We start from the raw sequence: 22031 nt of genomic DNA, 5'->3' as shown, positions 1-22031 counted from the left end.
TTATGTGCACAGCACAGGAACTCTTGTAATTGTACAATCCTAAAATACAAGAAAAATAAATATGCACACTGCTTCTGTTAGCTCCATGAGCATCTGCACACAGCAGAAGCTGAATGGAAAGAAACCATCACAGTGTGCAGTTTCTTTTTTTTTAAAGGCTTCAGAGAATCAGTTTCAGAGGCTTGTCTCCATGGCATGCAATTACATCCATTTAGATAAAAATCAAAAGAAGCGTTCTGGTTGACAGAACCCAGACCTTTGCACTGCCCCCCGCTCTAAACTTGTGCGTAAATGTACACAGGAAAATAAAAAAAGCCATCGTATTTACAAGATTTTCATGCGTAAAAAGGCCTGCTACGAACCTTATATGAAGGCCTGCTCATGCTGATCAGGAACGATCTTGCGACCAATGAAGAGAAACAGCTGGAGGCAGATACTACGCTGCCTCGGCTGAGCCCAAGATCCTTGCAGCATTGTGACAAGAGCTAGACAGCTTCCAGGCAAATGCGAATAGGGAGATTCAATTTCTGAGCAACGTTCACATGGTGCGACATTATGGAGAGGGGCAAAAACCTAGTGCTTTGCAGATTGCGATAGAAGGCCTTCCCAGATCGAGGTGATTGGGGATCTTCGGGGGGTGCCCCTTCATGCAGAAAAGTTGCAGCAACTTTCCGGGAATTTTACAAACGCCTCTATTCGTCGAGACATACGCAGGATAGGGCTAGCATGCAGCAGTGTTTAGATAATGTGGAACTGTACTGGTTGGATCCCCCAAAAAGGCTTTCCACTAAAGCCTGTGGCCTCTTGACATCCTGTCTGTCCCTGTCTGGTAATGGACGCCGCAGGCCCACAGACCCACCCTCGTACCCCGGTTCCTGCAACCACTTCATGGCTGCACCTTACATCACAATCACAGCTCTGCCATGCTGAACATGCTTGCATTGCCTGCAAAGCCACATGCCCAGTTCCAGGCAACCACCAGGTAAGGGTATCCATACCCCTTTTATGCCTACCACCTTGACTGCCTGCTGACCCACCTCAAAACCTGCACATGCTGAAACCACCATCTTGCACTATATGCCGCAGTCTTAACTGCCACCTGGGCACCACTCCACTCTTAATGCTAGGCCTGCCTGTCTCTTGGGCTGCGCAGCACACATATACCCAGAAACATATCGACTTTGACTGTTTAGCAAATTGTTTATCCTGCAACAGATCCATAATGCACTCGATTTTGTCGTTTCAGCCTATTGCTAACCTACATCATATCATGCTGGAGGCTACCGATTTGGTCTTCTTAGCCAACTGCTATTTTTCCAATGTCTCTGTAATGCACCTTATCCTACAACTACCTTATCTTGTCTCTGTGCTCCGTCACGCATGCCCACCCCCACCCCCACCTTAGCCTTAGGCGAGGCATTTCCAGAAGGTGCATTCATACCCATTTTGTCACTCATGCTTGCCTGCATAGCTTATGTAACCCTCCATACCAGGAGGCGTGGCTTTGTCTATGTACGTTTACAAGATACTCCCTTATGACTACCCACAAAACACACCTGGTTGGAAGATGTGTGCGACGAATCAACTTCCGGGGCACCAGTGGTCCAGGGATGAATATCGGTTTCTAAACCATTAATCAACTTCCAGAGTCTTTGGTAGTCCCAATATTATTGGTCTCTGAACTGACCACATGCCCACCATGACCAATCAACATAGTCCATGTCTAGAAACACACCGAATATCCTCTCTCACTTGCTCTTTCTTTGCTGCTCGGCAGCGAGTTAAGTATACTTTTATTTCCCTTATAACTTCAGGAGACTGTGATATTGCTGTGACAGGTGTTGCGCGAATGCAGCGCGGGTAATTGGCAAAGCATATCCACCCAACTGTGGGCTTAAACAGCTGCGGCCGCGACAGGGCTGGTACTCCGGCGACCGCAAACTCTAACTGCAGCCACAGAGGGCAGCACCATCACGGAAGAAGGAGCGTGACGGGACCGTGTAGTTCTGGCGCTTCCCTTCTCTTCAGTGACCGCGTCAATCACTTCAGGAGAAGATTAGGAACGCACGCACTACGAAGAGCACCGAGACACCCAGCATCACGATTGCGAGTGCTAAGAACAGCACCCCTGCAGGCCACAAGAGCCACCACAGCTCTTCCTTATGACGGTTACAGTCCCAGGTAAAACCTATAAAGCCTGGCTGACTTGATATAAGTCATATTGATACCTCTGACGAGGAGGATGACGGTTGGAAGGATGATTAGTCTGAGGAGGAGGTTTTCTCAATATCATCCTCGGAGGAAGAAGGCTGTAAAGCGCCAAAGAAAAATTAAGTTGATAACTAGGAGGACGGGGCACGTGGTGACTTCGACCCTGAAGCATTGATACTCCCCCGATCTTCCGAATGGGAACCGCCCATAAAGATAGCAGCCTATCTTAAAAAACACCACAGGGCACCACTGGCGACAGAAGAAATTTGAGGGCAGAATGCCCGAGACCACACCTACCTGAAGGGGCAGCTGAGACAGACGTGAAAATTGTCACATTTATGAGAAAATATATAAAGGATGTGAGGAAAGGTCTGGATAGGTCCTGGCGCTCCTCACAGGACAAGATGTTGGATATGGTGGGACCACTCAATAAGATATTACAAATGGGACTCACTAAAGATATTACAAATGGGCGAAGACGCCAGAGAAAAGAGCGAACCTGTGAATCCGACGGTATTGATTGGGTGGGCCCAGAGGGCCATTTGTATGTTGGGTAACGCAAATTGTGCTATAACCACAGAAAGGAGAAGATCACTGCTAGTGAAAATAGACCTCAAATTGAGCGGGTTGGCGTCTTCAGAGACTGTAACCGCAATGAAGGTGAAACTCTTTGGAGATTCATTCATCAAAGAGCTAACAAAATTTGCACATTCCTACGCGGCCCTGGATAAGGCACAAGCGTCAGAGTGTTCAGAAGACACATTTTTGTGAAAGCCAGCAGAGGAATGGGGTTGCGCTTCCGGTATTTCCCATACAACAGGCCCTACAACGATAGGACACTGGAGAGACCAGGAGGAACGGAGGCAGACCCCTTTCTTCCCCTCCAGGGGTAGAGAAAGGGGCAGAGGCTGGCGACGAGGAGATCGTCAACAGAGTTCCACAGTTGAGGGCAAGCAACCCGTGCATAATTACTCCGACAGTAGGGGGAAGACTAGCACAGCATATAGAAAGCTGGTGCGTTATATCCAGAGATACCTGGTTTCTAGAGACGGTGCAGGGCTTCCACATAGATTTTTACACAATACCACACCAGATGAACACCCCCAAGGTGCTTATGTCCAAGCACGCAGGAGCTACAGTTGTTAGAGGAAGAACAGAGCGCTGGAATGCAAAAAAGTTATAAGACAGGTGACGGACCCCTCGGTAGGTTTCATAAGCAACATGTTCCTGGTCAGGGGAAAGCATAAAGTAAAACCAATCATAAACCTGAGGGGTTTGAAAGAATTTGTGATATACAGACATTTGAAAATGGAAGGGATCCACCAACTAAGGGATACTTTAATTCAAGGCAACTGGCTTGCCAGGGTAGACTTGAAGGATGCATATCTGACAGTTCCCATAGAGACAGAACACTGAACATTTCTAAGATTTATCTGGGGTGTCAACATGGGGATTTTGGTGCCTACCTTTTGGGCTTGCATCGGCACTATGGTGTTTCACCAAGGTAATGAAACCAGTGGTAACTCATCTGAGGGGTCAGGGGATCCGACTCAATCTACCTGGACGATATATGCATAATGTGCCAGGACAGAGAGATGCTCCAAATACAAGTGTAGACGGCAGTAGATCTACTGCAGAATCTGGGCTTAAATTGGGAGAAATCCAAAGTACAACAAGAACAGACCATGGAATTTCTGGGTTTCGTGGTAGACTTGATATATGGATCGCTCAGCTTACCAATTTCTAAAGTAAACAAGAAACAGATAAGACATACTTTATCAAGGTGAGAGATGTCGCTGCGAGACATTATGAGGCTGGTAGGACGATTAGCATCATCGATCCAAGCTATATTCCCGGGACCTCTACATTACGGAGCCCTACAAAGACTAAAGATCCAACACCTCAGGAAGGGGGCATCTTAGGAATCAAGCTTTACATCTCCAAGGAGGTATGAGAAAAGTTGGAATGGTTGCTGTATCACATGGATGCTTGGAACGGGAGAGCTACATTTGGCTTGTCCCCGGACCTGGTAATTGAATCCGACGCCAACAGATGGGGCTGGGTAGCCCAATGCAGGAACCCGTTGACAGGGGGCAGGTGGTCAGACCAAGAGACAGCACTACACATTAACTGTCTGAGACTACTAGCAGGGTTCTTAGCAGTGAGATGCTGGACTCAGGCGAGAGCACAATGTTGTGTTCTTCTCAAGATGGACAATGTCTCAGTAGCCAAGATAGATAAACAGACTGGGAGGGACGAGGTCCAGGATGTTGGCAGAAATGGCGAAAGAATTGTGGGAACTTTGCCTTCAGAAGCAGGTTTTAGTGACACAGGAATACTTACCAGGCCACCAGAACAAAGTGGTTGACTGGAACTCCAGATATCTCAGAGACGCCAGTGATTGGAAGCTGGACAAAGAGGTATTCCAAGACTTGATGGTACGGTGGGGACATGCCAAATCAATCTCTTTGCGTCGAGATTGAAAAGCCAACTACCCTGGTTCTTCAGCTAGCGGTCGGACCCAAGCGCGGAAGCAACAGATGCTTTCCTCCAAGCATGGGGTCATCAAATCAACTATGCACTTCCCCCCCTTGCCCACGATTGCGAAGACGCTAGCCCAAGTAAAATGGTAGAAAGCATCCCTGGTTCTGTTTACTCTGGACTGGAAGGGACAGGTGTGGTTCCCCACTCCCCTGGAACGTTCATATCACGCTCCAGTGGCTCTATCCAATCACAAACTCCATTGTACGGGACCCCAGAGGCCTCAGCCATCCACCAGTGAGCACAGGCAAACTCAACCTGATCACATGGGTGATTTCAGGGGAGCTTGGGTTAGACTAGGATTATCGAATGAGGCTGAACTCATCATCATTAATGAACCCAGGGCACCAGGAACGCACAGGGCTTACAAACCTGCATGGGCCAACTGGAATAGCTGGTGTATGGAGAGGGACATTCATCCCGATGGAACAGATGTGGTTCACATAGCCAATTTCTTAGCCCAGATGGCAGTCCAGGGAAAAGCATATAGGACCATCAATATGGCACCGCAGAATTGAAAGGGTCGCTATAGGTGAACACCGCCAGAACCACAATGTACCTTGTGCTGAATAAGTTCTTGGTGCTCGACAGCGTGGAGGCGGTTCCAGGGCACTTCGCAGCCCTTGAGACAGAGTTAGTGGCGTAGTGGCGAGAGACAGCTGCGGGTATTAGGCGGCAGGCAGTTAGGCAAGCGAGCTGGACGTACGTCTGTAGGCTGGCCGGCGCTGCAGGTCAGGGCCAAGAATCATGGTCTCTGTACTGGTTGGCGGATCTGGAATGCCGGTCGAGGAGTCTCCGACGGCTCTGGTGACTACAGCGTGACAACAGTCAACGGTGCTGCTGGATGCGGTTCCAGGACTCGACTGTCTCGAAAATGTCCTTAAGAGATGTACGCTGGATGATGCTTGTGTGGCACTCCTCCTCGCTTCTTTGCAGGGCTTGTGTCATCCTTTCAAGGCGGACAGCCCAAAGCTCAGGAGAGTGTTTGCAGGCAAAGGCCTTGTCCTTTGTCCAGAGACTCTCTGGCACTTCCCACCTAGGAAGCTTGCTGGCAGAACGCTGTGTGCTGGCTGGGTACTGGTTCTGTAGCTGCTGGACGGGTCCTCCGAGTCCGGTATCTCCCTCTGTTCCCTGGGAGAAGTTTAGGGGAGGGATCTTTCTTCCCACTTGGAGCTCCTTGCCTTCCTTCACTGGCTGAAGATGTGAAGGCAAGTCCCTCTGTACGTACACTCCAGAGTAAATACAATCCGCTAGGCAAAGAAGCCAAGAGATAGCTTTGCAAGGACAACAAGGTTTCATTGTACAGAATACAATTATCAGCAAAGGACTCTGCTGCTCAACAGTGCTCTGCTCTCCAATCATCAAACATTTGTTTATAAAACACCAGAAGCGTCACCTTCTTTACAGTACATTTTGGGGCTCCCGATTGGAGGCACCCTACACATGTGCCTGCTCCATAGGGGATGCCAGGCACTAATTGGCTGGTTCTTCGCAGTCGATCTTGGTGCACAAGGGTCAGCTGGGCTCATCCTTGCAATGAAGGTCAGGACACTCATCAAATACAATATATCTAATCTAAGCTAAACAACTGAAACTGGCTATTCACTCATTATGACAGGCACCTGGGCACCACAGAAACGGGGTGCCAGAGAGAGGGGAGGATAAAATACAGTCACGCTGACTCCCACATTCAGGGCTTCATTAATACCGGAGTTCCCACACCCAAGATCTCCCCTCTGGTGATCTGATCTGTGATTTACCCTTCCCAGTACCTCATGTTACAGAAGACGTGTTTTGCTATTGGAGAGATATACAGTCGTGCAGGCTTTAGATCTGTGGTGAGCACCTTGGTTAGGACCTGGTTGTCAGGTCGTTGGAGTGTGGCCGGCTCAGGCCTGGCTGGGTGGGTGTCAGAGGCCCGAGGGCAGCTTAGTGGAGATGGATGGACTCAGCGCAGGGCCTGGTACTGTCTAATGCTCTTCACAGGGCGCAGGGCCAAGAGGAAAATGGACTTCCGTGGGAACAGGGCTCAAGCAGAGCTGGCTTGGTGTGCCGATATGGAGCTTGGTCCCTCTAGGTGAACTCCGGACGTGAGCATCGCAGGCCAACAGCTTGTCCTTTCTTGGCGTAATACAAAATGGAGTTGCGGGGCAGGGACTTGGCAAGTGCTATTCACCTAGTGCTATTCACCTACTTCTATGCGCTACAGGGCCTTTATATGAGACCTATTTGCGAACGGCTCCCCCCTTCTATGTCATATTACCTCGTATGGGGTCCGCCTTATTTGGAATCACCTAGGGGGGGTTGAATGAGCTCACCTCCATCCCAACAGATGTAAGATAGACTGTACCTTCAGCCCGGGTCCAAACGAGTCCTTCTTACTCCTTTTGAAGTCGTCGGATGACCTTTCAAGTGAGGGGTTCAGCCCTCTCTTAAAGCCAAATGGGTCCCAGTGATTGGTGCAGGCTAAGCCCACCTTAATGAACCAATCCTGGGTGCCCGCCAGCTATCGTCTATTATGCATGAGGTCAGGACCAGAGTGCTCTGCAACAGGACAGACAAGGGGTGACAACACATACCCAAGTCCCGCCCATCTTCCTGTCTGTTGTAGATCAAAGTATCTCTCTGATTAACTGAGCCCTCTATGACTCTTGATTAAAGTGCAGGGCTCCCTTGAAGTTTGTGATGGGAGCAGACTTCCCGTCTACCCCAAATCACATCCTTTGTCCCTTTGAAAGGGGTCTGCTCGGCAAAGACTCCTACGGTAACTGCTGGACCCAGACAGGACATTCACTGCCTTTCATACAGAGCTGGGAACTAGCTTCATGCTGACACATTGCATACCAAAGGGGTGTTAGCCCCGCCTTTCTGTGGTCTCTTCCAGGAACCATCTTCCCCAGGCTTGCCTTAATTATTCCTCATTAGTATGCACTGCCCCAACCGGATTATACAAAGGAAAAGCAAATCCATGGGGCCTTTGTTTTATATTTTAATTAGGCTGCACATGGCTGGAGGAAGGTGCGCCTTCACCCTTGAGATGGGTTGATGTACCCGTGGCTGTCATATTCGAGCTGAATAGGACTGGGGAAGACGGCACATATGGGCTGTGTCTTCCTGGAGCACACAGGACTATGCGTTTTGTGAGGGAAGCAGATGAAATGGGTTCGGAATGGCCTCACACATTTCTCAGATGTTGATCTTCCATCATTCATTTTCATGATTTAAAAAAAAATTAACAACAAAAAAAAGATAAAAAAATAAAAATAAAAAAATAAAAAAGCTCAGGCGGGAGCATTCTCCCCGTGTGGATGGTCGAATTCCTTAAATGCCCCCCAGCCTCAAAATGGGAACCACCACCCGACCGAGGGTCTGCTTCGTCATCAAGGCGAAAGTAATGGCTGAGGCCATCTGCATTTTCATGATGGGAGCCTATCTTATGCTGCATGTCCATATCTAATCCCTGTAGGGACATGGCCCAATGCAAAAGCTTAGGGTTCTCCTCTTGCATCGCCATTAACCATCGCAGAGGCCTGTGATCCGCCCGGATCGTAAAGTGAGACCCAAAGATGTAGGGTTTCAGCTTCTTTACAGCCCACACGACCACATACGCCTCTTTTTCTATAACAGCCCAGTTCCTTTCCCTTTTTGTCAACCGCCTGCTAACGTAGGCGACAGGTTGCTCTACCCCTTCAGAGTTCTGCTGCACTAACACTGCTCCAATCCCAAAATCACAAGTGCCCGTCTGGAACATTAATTCCTGACCGTAGTCGGCACATTCAGAAATGGGGCCCTGCACAATCCATCCTTTAAATCCTGAAAGTAGGTTTGACAGACGGGGGTCCAAGTTCCCTTCTTTGGCATCTTTTTGAATGTTACATCATTCAGAGGCATGGCAATGGTCCCATACTCTGATGAACAACCGGTAGTACCCGGTGAAACCTAGAAAGGTTCTCACCTGCATCTGTATGGTGGGGATGTCCCAATCCTTCACAGCCTGTACCTTTGCTTCGAGAGGTTGTTTCTTACCTCCAACAAGGTGGCCTAGCTAAGTTACGGTACCCTGCGCTATCTGGCACTTTGTGGCCTTGATAGTCAGGCATGTATTCTGCAGCGCCTGAAGCACTTGTATCAGGATACATGATCCTCCCAGGTGTGGCTGAACACAGTAATGTCATCTAAATAGGCGATACTGAAGTTTTCCAGTCCAGCCAAAACCTGGTTAACCAACCTCTGAAAAGTGGCAGGGGTGTTCTTTAATCCAAAGGGCATCGCAGTGAAATGTTAATGTCCTTCCAGGGTTGAGAATGCCGACCCCTCTCTCGCTCCATCCGTCAAGCCGACCAGCCAATACCCAGCTCTGAGGTCAAAAGTACACACCTACTTGGCAGCGCCAAGCTTGTCAATGAGCTCATCTGCCTGAGGAATGGGGTGAGCATCACTCTTCGTGACAGAATTGAGCCCCCTGTAGTCCACACAAAAGTGAACTTCAGTTTTCCCACTACTGGTCTTTTTTTGGACCAGTACCATTGGGCTTGCCCAGGGGCTGTGGGAAGTCTCTATCACTCCAAGGGACAACATCTGTAAAATGTCCTCCTTCATGGTGTCCCTGACCTCATCGGACAATTCTATTCTTCACCGGCTTACTGTCTCCCGTGTCCACATCATGGGTGCCCCAATCTGCACGACCTGGAGTCAGAGAAAACAGACCGGCAAACTGTCCCAGTAAGCGGCGACTGTCAGTTGCAAGGTACTGACCCATCTATGACTTCAGCGTGCAGGAGGTCTGGAAGGGGTCTCCTCAGTATCTCAGTCAGTGACTAACACCATGACCAAGTCATCCCGGCTCTAATGGGGTTTTAGCCGGTTGACGTGAAAGACCATGCACATCTGTTTAGGGACTTATCAATGAGATAACCGACTTTTTCCAGCAAGGCCCAGTCCACTTGTCCTGAAGGGCACTGGGTTTGACAGGCCACATAATCCACACAGACTGACCTGGAGAATAAACTGTCACTGTGGCCTTCTGGTTGTGCCAGTGCTTCATCAGCTCCTGACTAGCCTTTAGATTCCTTGTTGACTGTGCCATGTACTTTGCCATTCTAGACCAAAGGTAGAGTACATAGTCCACCACATCTCATGACGGGGATGAGGATTTGCTTTCTCATCCCTCCTTCACTAGACTGAGGGGACCCCATACAGGGTGTCCAAACAGAAGCTCAACGGGGCTAAACCCTAATCCGTTCTGTGGCACCTCCCTGTAGGCGAAAAGAAGGCATGGCAGGAGAATATCCCATTTTCTCAGGTGCTCTTTCAAGCCACCCATTATGCCTTTCAGGGACTTACTGAACCGCTCAACGATCCCATTGGTTTGTGGATGGAAGGAGGTAGAGCACCAGTAGGTGACTCCACACTCTTCCCACATAGCCTTCATATATGCTGATATGAAGTTTGATCCCCTATCCGTAACAACTTCCTTGTGGAATCCAAAACGGGAGAATATCCCAATAAGAGCATTCGCAACCATGGGGGCTTTGATGCTCCTCAGAGGGACAGCCTCACGATATCTCGTGGCGTGGTCCACCACCACCAAGATATATCTGTTCCCTGAGCTGGTTTGTGGATCCAAAGGACCGATGCCTATTCGCTTGAAAGGCCGTCCAACCACAGGTAGTGAAATTAACGGAGCCTTTGTGGCACCACCTGACTTGCCAGAAGCTTGACAAGTCAGGCAGGACCGGATACATTTCTTAACTTTTTTTACGCCAAACTGTGGCCAGTAAAATTGTGCAAACAACCGGTTTGATGTCTTAGTCACTCCCAAGTGACCCACTAAAGGAATTTGGTGAGCCAAATCCAAAAGGAACTTTCTGTGGCATTGGGGATCCACCATCTTTTGGTGTCCTCAGCCTCAGAATCCTTTGGCTCACTGTACAGGAGTCCATTCTCCCAGCACACTTTGAACAGTTCAGTGGCCTCGCCCTTAGCCTGCTCCTCTACCTGCTTTTGCAGACCCGCCAGGGTGGGACACTCTTTCTGGGCTTTGTAGAAGTCAGTCTGATCTAGGCCCCCAGCTGATGCAAACTCATCCAGCTTGCGCAGACCCTTCAGATCAGCGCCCACCTCGTCCTCCAACTCAGGTTACTGTTCACTGCTACCAAGGTAGGGTCTTCAGTGGCTACTAGCCCCTCTCCTGCAGGAGTAGGCGACTCAGTAGTCTGTGGAAGTGGACTAGAGGCTACTAGCCACACCGGTCCTTCCAACAAGCCCTCTGGAAGCACTCCAGGCCCTAAGGCTCTCCTATTGTTCAATCTGGCGTTCTCTTTGGCCCTCGGTCGTGTAGCGGCTGCAGCTATTTCGGGATCAGGAAGATCATTACCCAACAGACATGGGACAGGGATGGAGTCGTTTCACCACTACACAGTGATGGGTCGTTTCACCTCGCCAGCTGTAATATTGCCAAGGGGCACTTACTCTTAACCATCAAATCCACTTACGCAATAAATCAGGCCCAGCAATATACTGGCCTGGCTGTACACACTGCCGGGTGACAGTAGTGATGCTAGCCGTGGTGTTTCGCACCGCAGGATTTTCGTGTCCACTGATATACACATGTTCTAGATAGAGTGGAGTATTATTGGGAACTGGGGTCTCTTCTGGAGATCCGGTACCGTTCCCGCTCAATGTAACCAATCCACATTCAGCCACTCCCTGGCCCAGTGGGAAATCCTCCTCAAAGATCCACAGTAATGATGGCCTCTTCCACAAGTCCAACATTCACTTGGCTTGCTTGGGTAAGCCTGTGCAAGCAGGATCCTCTTTCCTATGGCCCAGCTCCTTATACACAAAACCTTTGAGTGGTGAGAACGCAGGTGTCCCAGTGTTAGGGGGTGCCTGCGCTGGTGTACGGCTGAGCTAGAGTTTGTAGTTTTCCCTTGGTTCTTTTGGGCACCCGACTTTGAAGAGGATTGCGTTGGACCTCTGTCCTTCCCATCCTCGTTAACTTTTTTGTCCACCGATTTCTCTTCCGGTTTGGGTGTGCTCGCCTGAGCCTTTTTCTGGAGTACTCACAGAACTGTTGGCAGCCTTCGCAAGCTCCCTAGGGTCTGTGATAGTCTTGTCCACAAGATGCTGGTGTAGGTCGACCTCACCATTTTTCAACACATGCTCACACGCAATCAAATTGTTAATCCCTTTAAATGTGTCAACTGTTACCAGCCACCCACCCGCTCAGATATTTCAACGACTAGTCTGCCCACTTTTCTTTCTGAGCTCTCTGAAGCTCTTGAGATACTGTTCTGGGGTTTTACAGAACTTCCTGAGGAAGGTTGCCTTCATGCACTCATAAACGGGCTTTCCTCAGGAGTGAACTGAAGAATTGCATCACTCCCTGGTGTCAGGAAGCGACTCATCAGGGCTGCACCCCACGGTACCTCGCCAACCTCCTGCAGCTGGAATGCCAGCTCGAGCGCTTCAAACCAGTCAAAAATATCCTTCCCCACTTCATAAGCCTGTGCTAAGTCTTTGGGGATGTGCCTTCGGGGCTTATCCCGGGCACTCACTAGAGGCAAATCTGTTGGCCTCTTTCTGCTCTTCAAGTGCCAGCTTGTGCATCTCTATGGTGACATTGTCCCGCGGTTTCTATTCCTCTAGCGCTAGTCTCCTCTCCTCAAGCAGGAGCTTTCTAGACGCTACCACATTAACAGCCGGAACAATTACGGGGCCATTTAGAGACAGCTCCGAGGCCTGGGACCTGCAGTATGCCGCACTAGCCACCGTCCTCACTGACACTCTTGAGTGTTGAGACTTGCCCCCTCCCCCCGGGGGGAGGATGATTGCCAAGAAACACTGCTCATGCGGTCATCGTCTACCCCCTCGGAAGGTCCGTTCAGGTAAACAAGGCCTAGCCCGTCCCCTGGGGTCTTCTCCCCAACCTCCCACGCTTCTGCCCAAGCTTGGAGACTGGTCAGCAACTCAGGTTTATTAACCTTAGTGCTGTGGGGAAGTCCCCTCTCTTGACATAAGACGCGTGGGACATCCTTTGTCAATGGGCCTCATTATAACATTGGCGGTCTGGTAACAACGGTGCCGGAAGGTTAAAGGCAAAAGTACACGTTTGCGGACAGGATGCCCTCCGGTTCACCAGGTATGACCTGGTGGGCGGAATGGCACCCGCCCGCAGCCTTTGATGGAAGAACCGGCACTGTTGTCCACAGTGCCTGTGCATCCGTCCTCCCCATTGAGTTCTATGGGACTCAAATGGGAATGGGGAGTTACATTTTCCGACGCATGGCTTCAGGGGCCGCCGGGCTGTAATGCCCTGGTGATTCCCCAAAGCTAGGTGCTGAAAAAATACACAACTCTTGCGGCAGCCTGCTGTTTTTACCGGCACGGCTACCGCCAGAGTTGTAATGAGGCCCACTGTATTGTACCCCAAAAAAGAAAAAAGTACTCCTTCTGCAGACCAGTGAATGGAAACGAAATCCTTGAATATCAAAGAGGTATTCTGCAATAGAAGCATCAAGAAGTATGAAACACGGCAAGGTGCCATCCTTATTAAATCCTTATTAAATCCTTATTAAACACCAAGTGACCCCAGTCCTCACCTCTATGTTTCACACAAGGCAGAGGTGATGACAAAACTGGTTATGTCAAGCCACTCAGCATCAAGCTACTTAAAGGAGGGGACAATGCATCTGCACAGCAAAGTGCTGGCAATGTGCAAAATACAAGCCAGTCTATAATGTATGCGGTCCCAAGGTCCAAGGCCCATAATGCTGCCGGTTTTAAACACGGGTAAGCCACTGCTCAGCACTCACGGAATAGCATTTTAAAATTGTTCTCTTAAATATGCTTAGTACCTATTGATGTGATTAACAATAAGACAACCTAGTTCTTTCAGTACCAATGCATAAGAATATGTATAGGCAATTCTTTTTGGCCTCCATTAGTCAGTGCCCCTAAATTAGAGATCTTGCGTAACGCGCCTCTGGAAACCTTATTTCTTAACATCAGGTCTTCTGTAGAAAACAGGCTACTGAAGTGCGATATATTACTAAAAGAAAATATGGAATTATTATAGCAAAACAAAAATTGGTTAGACTGTTACTTACTGATCTCGGTCCAACTTACTACAACTATTAAAACAAAATAAGAGGGGGAGGAAACTTTACAATCAATAAATTAGTAGAACCAATCGGGATTCTATGCAATATCCGTTTTAGGGACCAACAAAAAAGCGGTTGAGCATCAAGTTATTTGTTTGTTTATTTTATTTGTAATGCACTCCTCACCCGAAGGTATCTGTGCGCGGCAAGAATATACAGTGTCATTAGGTACACATTGTAGGTAGGCAAAGAAATTACAATGCATAAATATTACAAGCAGAGCACAGAAGTTACAATATATAAATATTGCATGTAGAGCACAATACCATCAAATATATAGAGTGTAAATACACAGTGTGGGGATAGCAATCAGATGTCATTAGAGACCAGCCACATTTTCGTGTTTCTCCTAAAGCTAGGGAAGGTTTGGTCTTTTCGCAAGTGTAGGGGTGGTGCATTCCAGTAGAGGGCGGGTTGGACCGGGAAGCTGTTCCCTACAGCTCTTTTCAGGTTAAATCTGGGCATTGATGGAATGGTGAATGATAGCATGTGCCTCATCTAGATAGAATTATGATTGTAGCATTATCCCTCACTTAGTTGGAATTGTGAATGATATCATGTCTCACACTTATAGGTGAACTTAGAAATTGTGCCTAATGTACGCCCCCTGTCCTGCTCTCATGCTTGATCGCAGACGCTTTACGGATAACCACCATATCACACTACTATGCTTACTCTCCCTTATACACCATCATTCAACTAGAACACAGCTGTACTATGACACATTCGGTCTAGCTGTTCTCATAATGACATGACCCCACGAACTCCACATCATCCTAATAAAACACAGCTAGCTGAGCACTTTACGGCAAGCTTAAGCGTCTCCTCAGGCCCAACGCAGCCAGAACTCACTCTGGGTGTCCACCCTCCAGACTGAACACATCCAACTGATTTCCTCAGCACCACACCTACCGCCAAGAAGCAGCTATCATGCAACAACCACACCAGCTGCACATATATCCGGTGCACCCATGCACCATACCACAATCTCTCTCTCTACCGACTGAAATGCGATTCCCGAGGGGACGTTCAACCTACCAGCGCTTTGAGATCATACCATTGATACATAAGGCGCTATATAAATGCCAAATAACATAACATAACATTGTTATGCAATGAGATTGGGCTGCTCTGGTAGGGCGAGATGAAGATTTTCTGCTTGATTTTTTCCTGGCGGTACAGTGGGGCAGCATTGTTCAGGCATTTGTAGGTGATTGAGACAAGTTTGAATAGAATCCAGTCTTTGATGGGAAGCCATTTGGTTTCTCTTCTGGCAGCAGAGATGTGTTCCCTCTTAGGAATGCTAAGAGCGGATCTAAGAGCATTGTTGTGGAGGATTTGTAACTTGTTAGTGATTTGTTTACTGGCTCCTGCGTAGAGGGAATTACAGTAGTCGAGTTTAGACATTATTAGGGCTCTTGCAAGGGTGGTACAGCTCATAGTGGATAGGTAGGGTTTGCATGCATGTATAAGCTTCAAGTGTACGCTGTGGCGGATGAGGTGGGGTTAACTTGTTTTCCCCATGTTCAGTGTGGAATCTAGGTAAAAGCCTAGCGTTTTGGTTTCTTTAGCCACTTTGATGGTGATGCTGTCAATAATAAATGTAGAGTATTGTGCATCAAGTTTATTGAGTTGGGCTGGACAACCTAGGATTAGGATTATTTTTTTTTTCGTCATTTAGGCATAATCCGTGGACTGCCATCCATGCCTGAATGACTTGGTAGGTATCGGGACTGCCATCCATGCCTGAATGACTTGGTAGGTATTGTTTAGGAGGGCTAGATCTCGGTCGTACTCGCCAGATAGTGGGAGAAGTATCTGGGCATTATCTGCGTAGTTGATCCCCAGACGTTCCAGTTTGTCAAATATATTGTACATGGTAGAGGACACATAAGATACCTGAGGGAAACTGCATCTGATGGGGTGGAGTCAGCGGAGGCTGACTGAGAGAAGACCCTCATCGACCTGTTGTTGAGGAATGATTGGATCCAAACAGTGGCTTCGTGCGAGAAGTTGGCCGCAGTGGACAGGTGTTTGCATAGAATGGAGTGGTCCACCAAATAGAAGGCGGCCGACAGGTCAAGTAGGAGGAGCAGAGCGCATTGCCTTTTGTCCTTGAGTAAGTCAATTTGCATCTTGAGGTCTAGGAGAGCAGTTTCAGTAACGTGAAATGGTCTGAAGCCTGATTGTCCAAGTCCAAGAAGCTTATTAGATTCCAGGTAGTGCTGGATCTGTAAATAGGCCGCTTTATCTAGAATTTTGAGGAGGAACAGGACAGTAGTAATTGGCCTGTAGTTGGTGGGGATGGTTGGGTCTAGGGAAGCTTTCTATAGCAAGGGTAAGGCGCAAGGTACATTGCAGGAGTGAAATGAAGCCTTTATTAATTTAGTGATGAATGGGGCAAGGTCTATGGCAGCTTCTTCAATTATTTGCAGGGGGCAGATGTCGCCTTAAGAGATGCAATGACTTTTTCCATCTCTAAGGTTGTAACTTGTGAGAATTTGAATTCAGGAATGCATTTCAATTGGGGTTTTGTCAGTTCTGGGGCAGAGTCAGGTTTGGCAATAGTAAGCCTTTTGGCTGTGATCTTTTTTTGGAGGGTGTCCATTTTGTTAGACAGAGCATTTTGAATGTCTGTGCACCAAATTTTATACTTGGTGCAAGGGTCTTCAGGGTTTATGGGGGGATTCCAGTTTCCTTAAGATCGGGAAAAGTTCCTTAGTGTTGGAACTGGCTTTGCTGATCCAGTCGTTGTAGGTTTCTCTTTTGGTTCTCAGGATACCAGCTTTGTATTTACTTGCTGATTCAGTTAAATTGAGTTTATTTTCATTTGACGGGAGATTTCTCCATAAGATTTTGAGTTCTCTTTTCTGCGCGCATTATTTTTAGTTGGGGGTGAACCAAGTGTTAAGATGGGCTTTAGGTTTGCTTTTGCGTAATTTGAGAGGCGCTATGGTGTCTAGCGCAGAGGTCATGGAGGCATTGTACAATTCAACTAATTTGGTTAAGTTCGCCGAGTTCAGAGGCAGTGTTCAAGGTAGGTAGTAGGAGAGGCAGGAGATTGTCAGTGGTTATATTTCATTTTCTCCTCGTAGGGAGGGGCAGCGCTATCTGATTAGTTTTATTTTCTACACGTTTGGTCTGAGTGGTGAAGGAGATGAGAAAGTGATCTGTCCAAGTTAATGGTAGGATAGATGATATGGCGGTCTCTGAGTTGAAGTCCGCTACCCAGTCAAGAGTTCGACCTTTCTCGTGGGTTGGTTGATTGACTCTTTGGGTCAAGCCCAGTTCGGTTAAGATGTTGGATAGTGCCATGGCTTGGGTATCGTGAAAACCCAGATTGAAATCCCCTAGCAATAAGATTTTGGGCGAGGGATTGGTGTTGTCTGACAATAGTGTCATGTCTTCTTCGAAAGTGCCAGTAGGGCCCGGGGGTCTGTATATAAAAGGCGGATGGTGAGGGTGCTATTCTTGGAAATGGTGAGCTTAACTGTAAGTAGTTCACAGGACTTAAAGGAATGTTTTTTTATTTCAAAGATAGCCAATATTTAAAAAAAAACGATTGGCATTTTTTTTTCTTCGAAGTCCCTATGTAAAATTTTGAGCAATTCAAGCTCAAAGATAGCACATGGGGGCATCCATTTTGTGAAATGGATGCCCGCCGCTGTGCTCGCTTTGGCTTTTGCAGCACTAATGAAGGAAAAGCCAGCCAGCTGTAGTAAACAAAAGCTACCACTGGGTGGATTTTCCTTCATTGGTGCCGGGACTCGGAGGAAGCAGACCGTAGACTACAGGCAGAAAAGCTGCAGCTGCCAATCGTTTTTGTTTTTTTTTTAATATTGGCTATCTATTTTTGAAATAAAAACATTTGGGCAAACCATTCCTTTAAGAGTGGGTGAGGGGGCTGCTCCAAGTCCTAGGCTAGATTTGGCGATGATGGCGATGCCATCTCCCTTCGATGAGACGATGGTGAAGTTGGCAGGTACGGCCAGCGCAAAGGAAGGTGCTGCTGCTTCGTGTAGCCAGGTCTCGGATACAGCTAGGAAGTCTAGGTCGCCTGTGGTGATTAGATCGGCTATGTCTGTGGCGTGGGCCACCAGCGATCTGGCATTGATTAGGGCACCTTTTAACTGGGGGCAAGTCTTGGCCGGGGGTGGGGGGTTAGAGATTTTTCTAGGAGAGCTCTGTTTTTCTTGTATGTTTTTGATGTTGCAACATTATTCAGGGTGGGATAGAAAGGTTTTTCTTGCGAGTTGGACTGTGGGGCAAGGTTCTTATTAAGTCTGGAACAGAGCCTGGCATTCCCGACTATGGCAGAGCAAGGTTGGTTAGTTGTAGGTTTCCTGGCAAATAGATTGATCCATTGTGCTTGTGTAAGGGTTGCTACTGTATTGGAGTAGATCTTGGAGGCCTTGGGGGTTTTGCAAAGTTCAGGCAGGAATGTCGTGGGTCTGATGTAGAGGTGGCCGGAGTTGGTGTTAAGGGCAAGTAGGAATTTCGAGGGTTTGATCCCTAGTGAATGTGGTAAGGTCATAATGGCTAAGAGTGTGGGAAGCTCAGAGGTCGGATGGTACGTCAGCGTTAGGTGATGGTGAACCTGAGTTAGGCTGAGCAGTAATGTGGCTAGGAGGCGGCAGGCAACATGCATGTTGTGGGACTCACCAGATGTGCCTTAAGGTGCTGATACAGTGTTACAATGGCTCAGGGCGAGGTTTCTTAAGGGATACAGTACTACAGTGAGCAAGTGCGGGTTCACCAAAAATAGTACAAGTAATACCCTAATACTGTAACTAATACACCAATACTGTGGCTCGATGCTCAAATTAATATAGTACTACAGTAGGTAAATGCGGGACTTACTTGGCACGGGCTGCATATTTAGACATTGTGCTGGATGCAGTCATAAGTTAAATTCAGCAGTTAGCCTAAATGCATTCCTGGGCTAGGTTCAACAACGGGCTCGTGCAGTAATAGGCTAGGTGCAACAGTTAGGCTAAATGCAATCCTTGGCTAGATACAACATTTGGGCTGAGAGCAGGCCCAATGTGGCAAATGGGCTAAATGCACTAGTGTGCTGAATAGGCAGAATGGATTAAATACAAAGATGACGTTCGGTCGTAGCATTCATACAGTGAAGCTGGGAATTAGAGACTGTGAGGCGCTATAGAGAGAGTCGTGGTAGCCTACGTGTGGCACTCGATAATCGGCTTAGAGTTATTGCTTAGGGTGCATGGACCGTGAGTAAATCGGTGTAGCAGACGGATGGAGGTACCGAGTGTGACTCCATAGGGGCAGAGGTAGTTCCTCAGAGATCGTCTGCCGTGTATTGGCACTGTAGAAGGGTCATAGGAAGCTGCAGACTAGTTGGGGGGGGGGGGCGTATGGCCCGGCAAGGTCAGGTCGAGGGCTTACCTTTGGCGTACTGAGACCGCCTCAACACTGTAGCAAACGGGGGCTAAGAGGGCCTTTGCCCTGGCCTTCTCCCGCAGCCAGCTTCCGCCTGCCGGTGCTGCGGATTGGCCGAGTGGGGTGGTTGCTTAATTATGATATGCACTCTTCCATCTGGCAGATGTGATAAACCCCCCAGAATCCAAGATGGCCGTCTCTTTCCCTGGGTTGCCGTTCCCTCCTCCAGCAGACCCGTGCCAACCTGCCAGTGTTACCCTTTGCTTTTTATTCTGATAACCACCAACCGGGTCACATCTGTTGCGGCTCACCTTTCGTCCCTGCATGACTGACTTTTGCCTAGGACCGCGGAGCTCCAGTCCCCTCGCACCTGTGCAGAGACATTGGGAGAAACAGCAGCTCCATTGATGGCTCATGTCCAAAGGAGGGGGACATTGTAAACGGGTGATGGAGCTCTTATACCCAGTGCTGGCACTGGGCCGGATTTTCCCCGACCTGGCTAAAAAAATTCTCGTCAGATCACGAATCTGGGAAAATCCATTTGCACCCTTTATTTTAGTGAATTCAGACTACTTTAAAAACTGTGCTGCACTACCAAAGCTGAAAATCTTAGGGCGAAAAGTAGAATAAGGGGCGAGACACTTAACAATAAGATCACTTGAGCACCTGATCGAGATCTCTGTGAAATCCCTTATTATGTTTTTACTCTACAGGAAATCAGGAATATTTAAGTACATGTTTATGGTTTAAAAGGTGTGCACATTTTTATTGTATATGGTTTAGAAAAACCTTTACAATTCATCACAGAGAAAAAAAATAAAAGCATCATTTAACGTGCTCATCCGCACTGGATATTAAAAGACAATTGCATACAAACAGTATTGTTATATTACATCCTATAACATTTAAACAAACATCTACAATTTTCAATTAAAAACATTAACAAAATACACAAGTAAAATAAATGTAATATCTTGGATGCAAGAAGACATTATACTAGACAACATAATACAACTTGTGTCCAAAACATGTGTGCAGGCTCGTTATAAAAGACATATCTGAGCTACGCTCTCCTTATTATCAAAAGGGATGTCTAATTCAAAGAATGTAAGAAGCCTGCCACAGTGAACACAACAGGTGTTAAATTGCCATTTAAAACACCTCCTCCAGAGATTGTCGCCATCTGCCCAATGTATTGATAGCAGCAATTTCTTAAGATAAGCCATTCTGTCTAAAGAAGTAGATGTCTTGTAGTTTCTAAAATCGATGCCTTTACAAAACCGTAGTGGGAACGCCCACTAGAGATCAATTTTCTTGTGCACCTTTTATACTTTGCTTGCAACCTTATAGGAAACGCCCCTCCCTTGTGTTATTTTCCAGGGGTTCGTTATTAATCTTCTGAGACAAACGTGAAGAAGGGGTGTGCACAATCCCCCAACCCCACTAACCAGACCCTTCGCTGGTGGGATCACGCCATTAAATCATTATTATTATTTTTTTTAATTCCAGCACAGCTTATAAAACTCTCTATATGGGAGGGGTAGGGCCAGAAAGACATACATGCGAACATGCCGCAGTGCAGACAGGAGATGGTAGTCCAGTCCTGGGTTTATATTGGAGAAAAACATTCCTTTCATAGAGGAGGGAATGGGAAGTACTGATAAGAAGGACGTGGAGGTAATGATCCTCATGCCTTCACGTTTAAAGTCGCCAGCTAGTCCGGTTTTGGATTCTGGTACTTGTGTTTTCTCTCCTAGTTGGAATTAAGAAAAAACTACAAGATCCAGAATTTCAGGCAAAAACAGAACTGCATGGATGCCCCTGGACATGGGAAACTTGAGAGCTATATACCCGGCGCCCCTTGCATAGTTTGCACGTGTGACATTATACTACTCGTAATTCTCCACAGGCTCACGTGCTTTTACAATAGTCAACCACATACTCGCTATATTTTCCCTCTATACTCAGATTAATTTACACCGTACATCAGGGCATAGGCTACGCATTTGATTGGACGAGTTAACTGTCATTGCAAGGAGCCGATTGGCGGAGATCTGCAGGCACAAGAGGTACTCCCTATTGGTCGGGTGGCAGGTAGCTTTCAAAGAGTGTGCCAGAACTGATATTTTTCTTTTCCGACCCGACCTACTCACCAGCACCACTGCTTCGTTCAGCACAGGCATCTTGTGGAAAGGCCGTAACGTTGTCATCTTTCTTCCCCCTGACTCCCGCGAATCTTTCAAATTTCATAAGACGTCATCAGCACATACAACACTTAATTTTCCTTCAGCGAGTGCGTATTTACGTCACAATTGACGGCGTATTTCGGTGGTCATGCGAAAGTTGGAATGGAAAAAAGACTCATGATTTAAGAAGGGGGGCGGGGAGGTGGGGAAGAACAAAGCTGAACATGGCGCTCTCGCTAGTAGGTAGTACGACATCCTGGTTCTACCTAATTTCGAGCTCTTATGGTTTGCTGCATATATGCATGTCACTTTGATTCGCGAAACTGCATGCATTCTGGACAAAGCATCGAAATTGCGAAAATAAGTAAATTGGACAAATACTCAAATTACGGACACGATTTCTAGGCTAAGTGCACGTATACATGCCTACATTTGAAAATCAAAAACCCTGAGATTAATGCTCCATGCCCAGGGCTCCGCCCACATGTCAAAAAAAGTAAATTCGGTTGCGAATGCTGTCAAG

General features: G+C 47.6%; 1 protein-coding gene across 2 annotated transcripts in view; it reads right to left on the bottom strand.

Moving 5' to 3' along the window:
- CENPM (centromere protein M) overlaps window positions 1-21662 on the bottom strand; it is a 153643-nt gene extending 131981 nt beyond the window's left edge. The window contains exon 1 of one of the 2 annotated variants that reach the window (XM_069654397.1): window positions 21476-21662. In XM_069654397.1, coding sequence (XP_069510498.1) covers window positions 21476-21532 — 57 coding nt within the window. In that variant the 5' untranslated portion in view covers window positions 21533-21662. The remainder of the gene's footprint in view (window positions 1-21475) is intronic. The other variant, XM_069654398.1, reaches the window with a different exon arrangement.
- Window positions 21663-22031: the final 369 nt, after the last annotated feature.

Source organism: Ambystoma mexicanum, chromosome 3q (genome assembly GCF_040938575.1).
Source record: "Ambystoma mexicanum isolate Mex_15411 chromosome 3q, UKY_AmexF1_1, whole genome shotgun sequence".
Lineage (NCBI taxonomy): Eukaryota > Metazoa > Chordata > Amphibia > Caudata > Ambystomatidae > Ambystoma > Ambystoma mexicanum.
The sequence above is the reverse complement of the archived record's forward strand: the minus strand, read 5'-3'. Positions and strand labels throughout refer to the sequence as shown.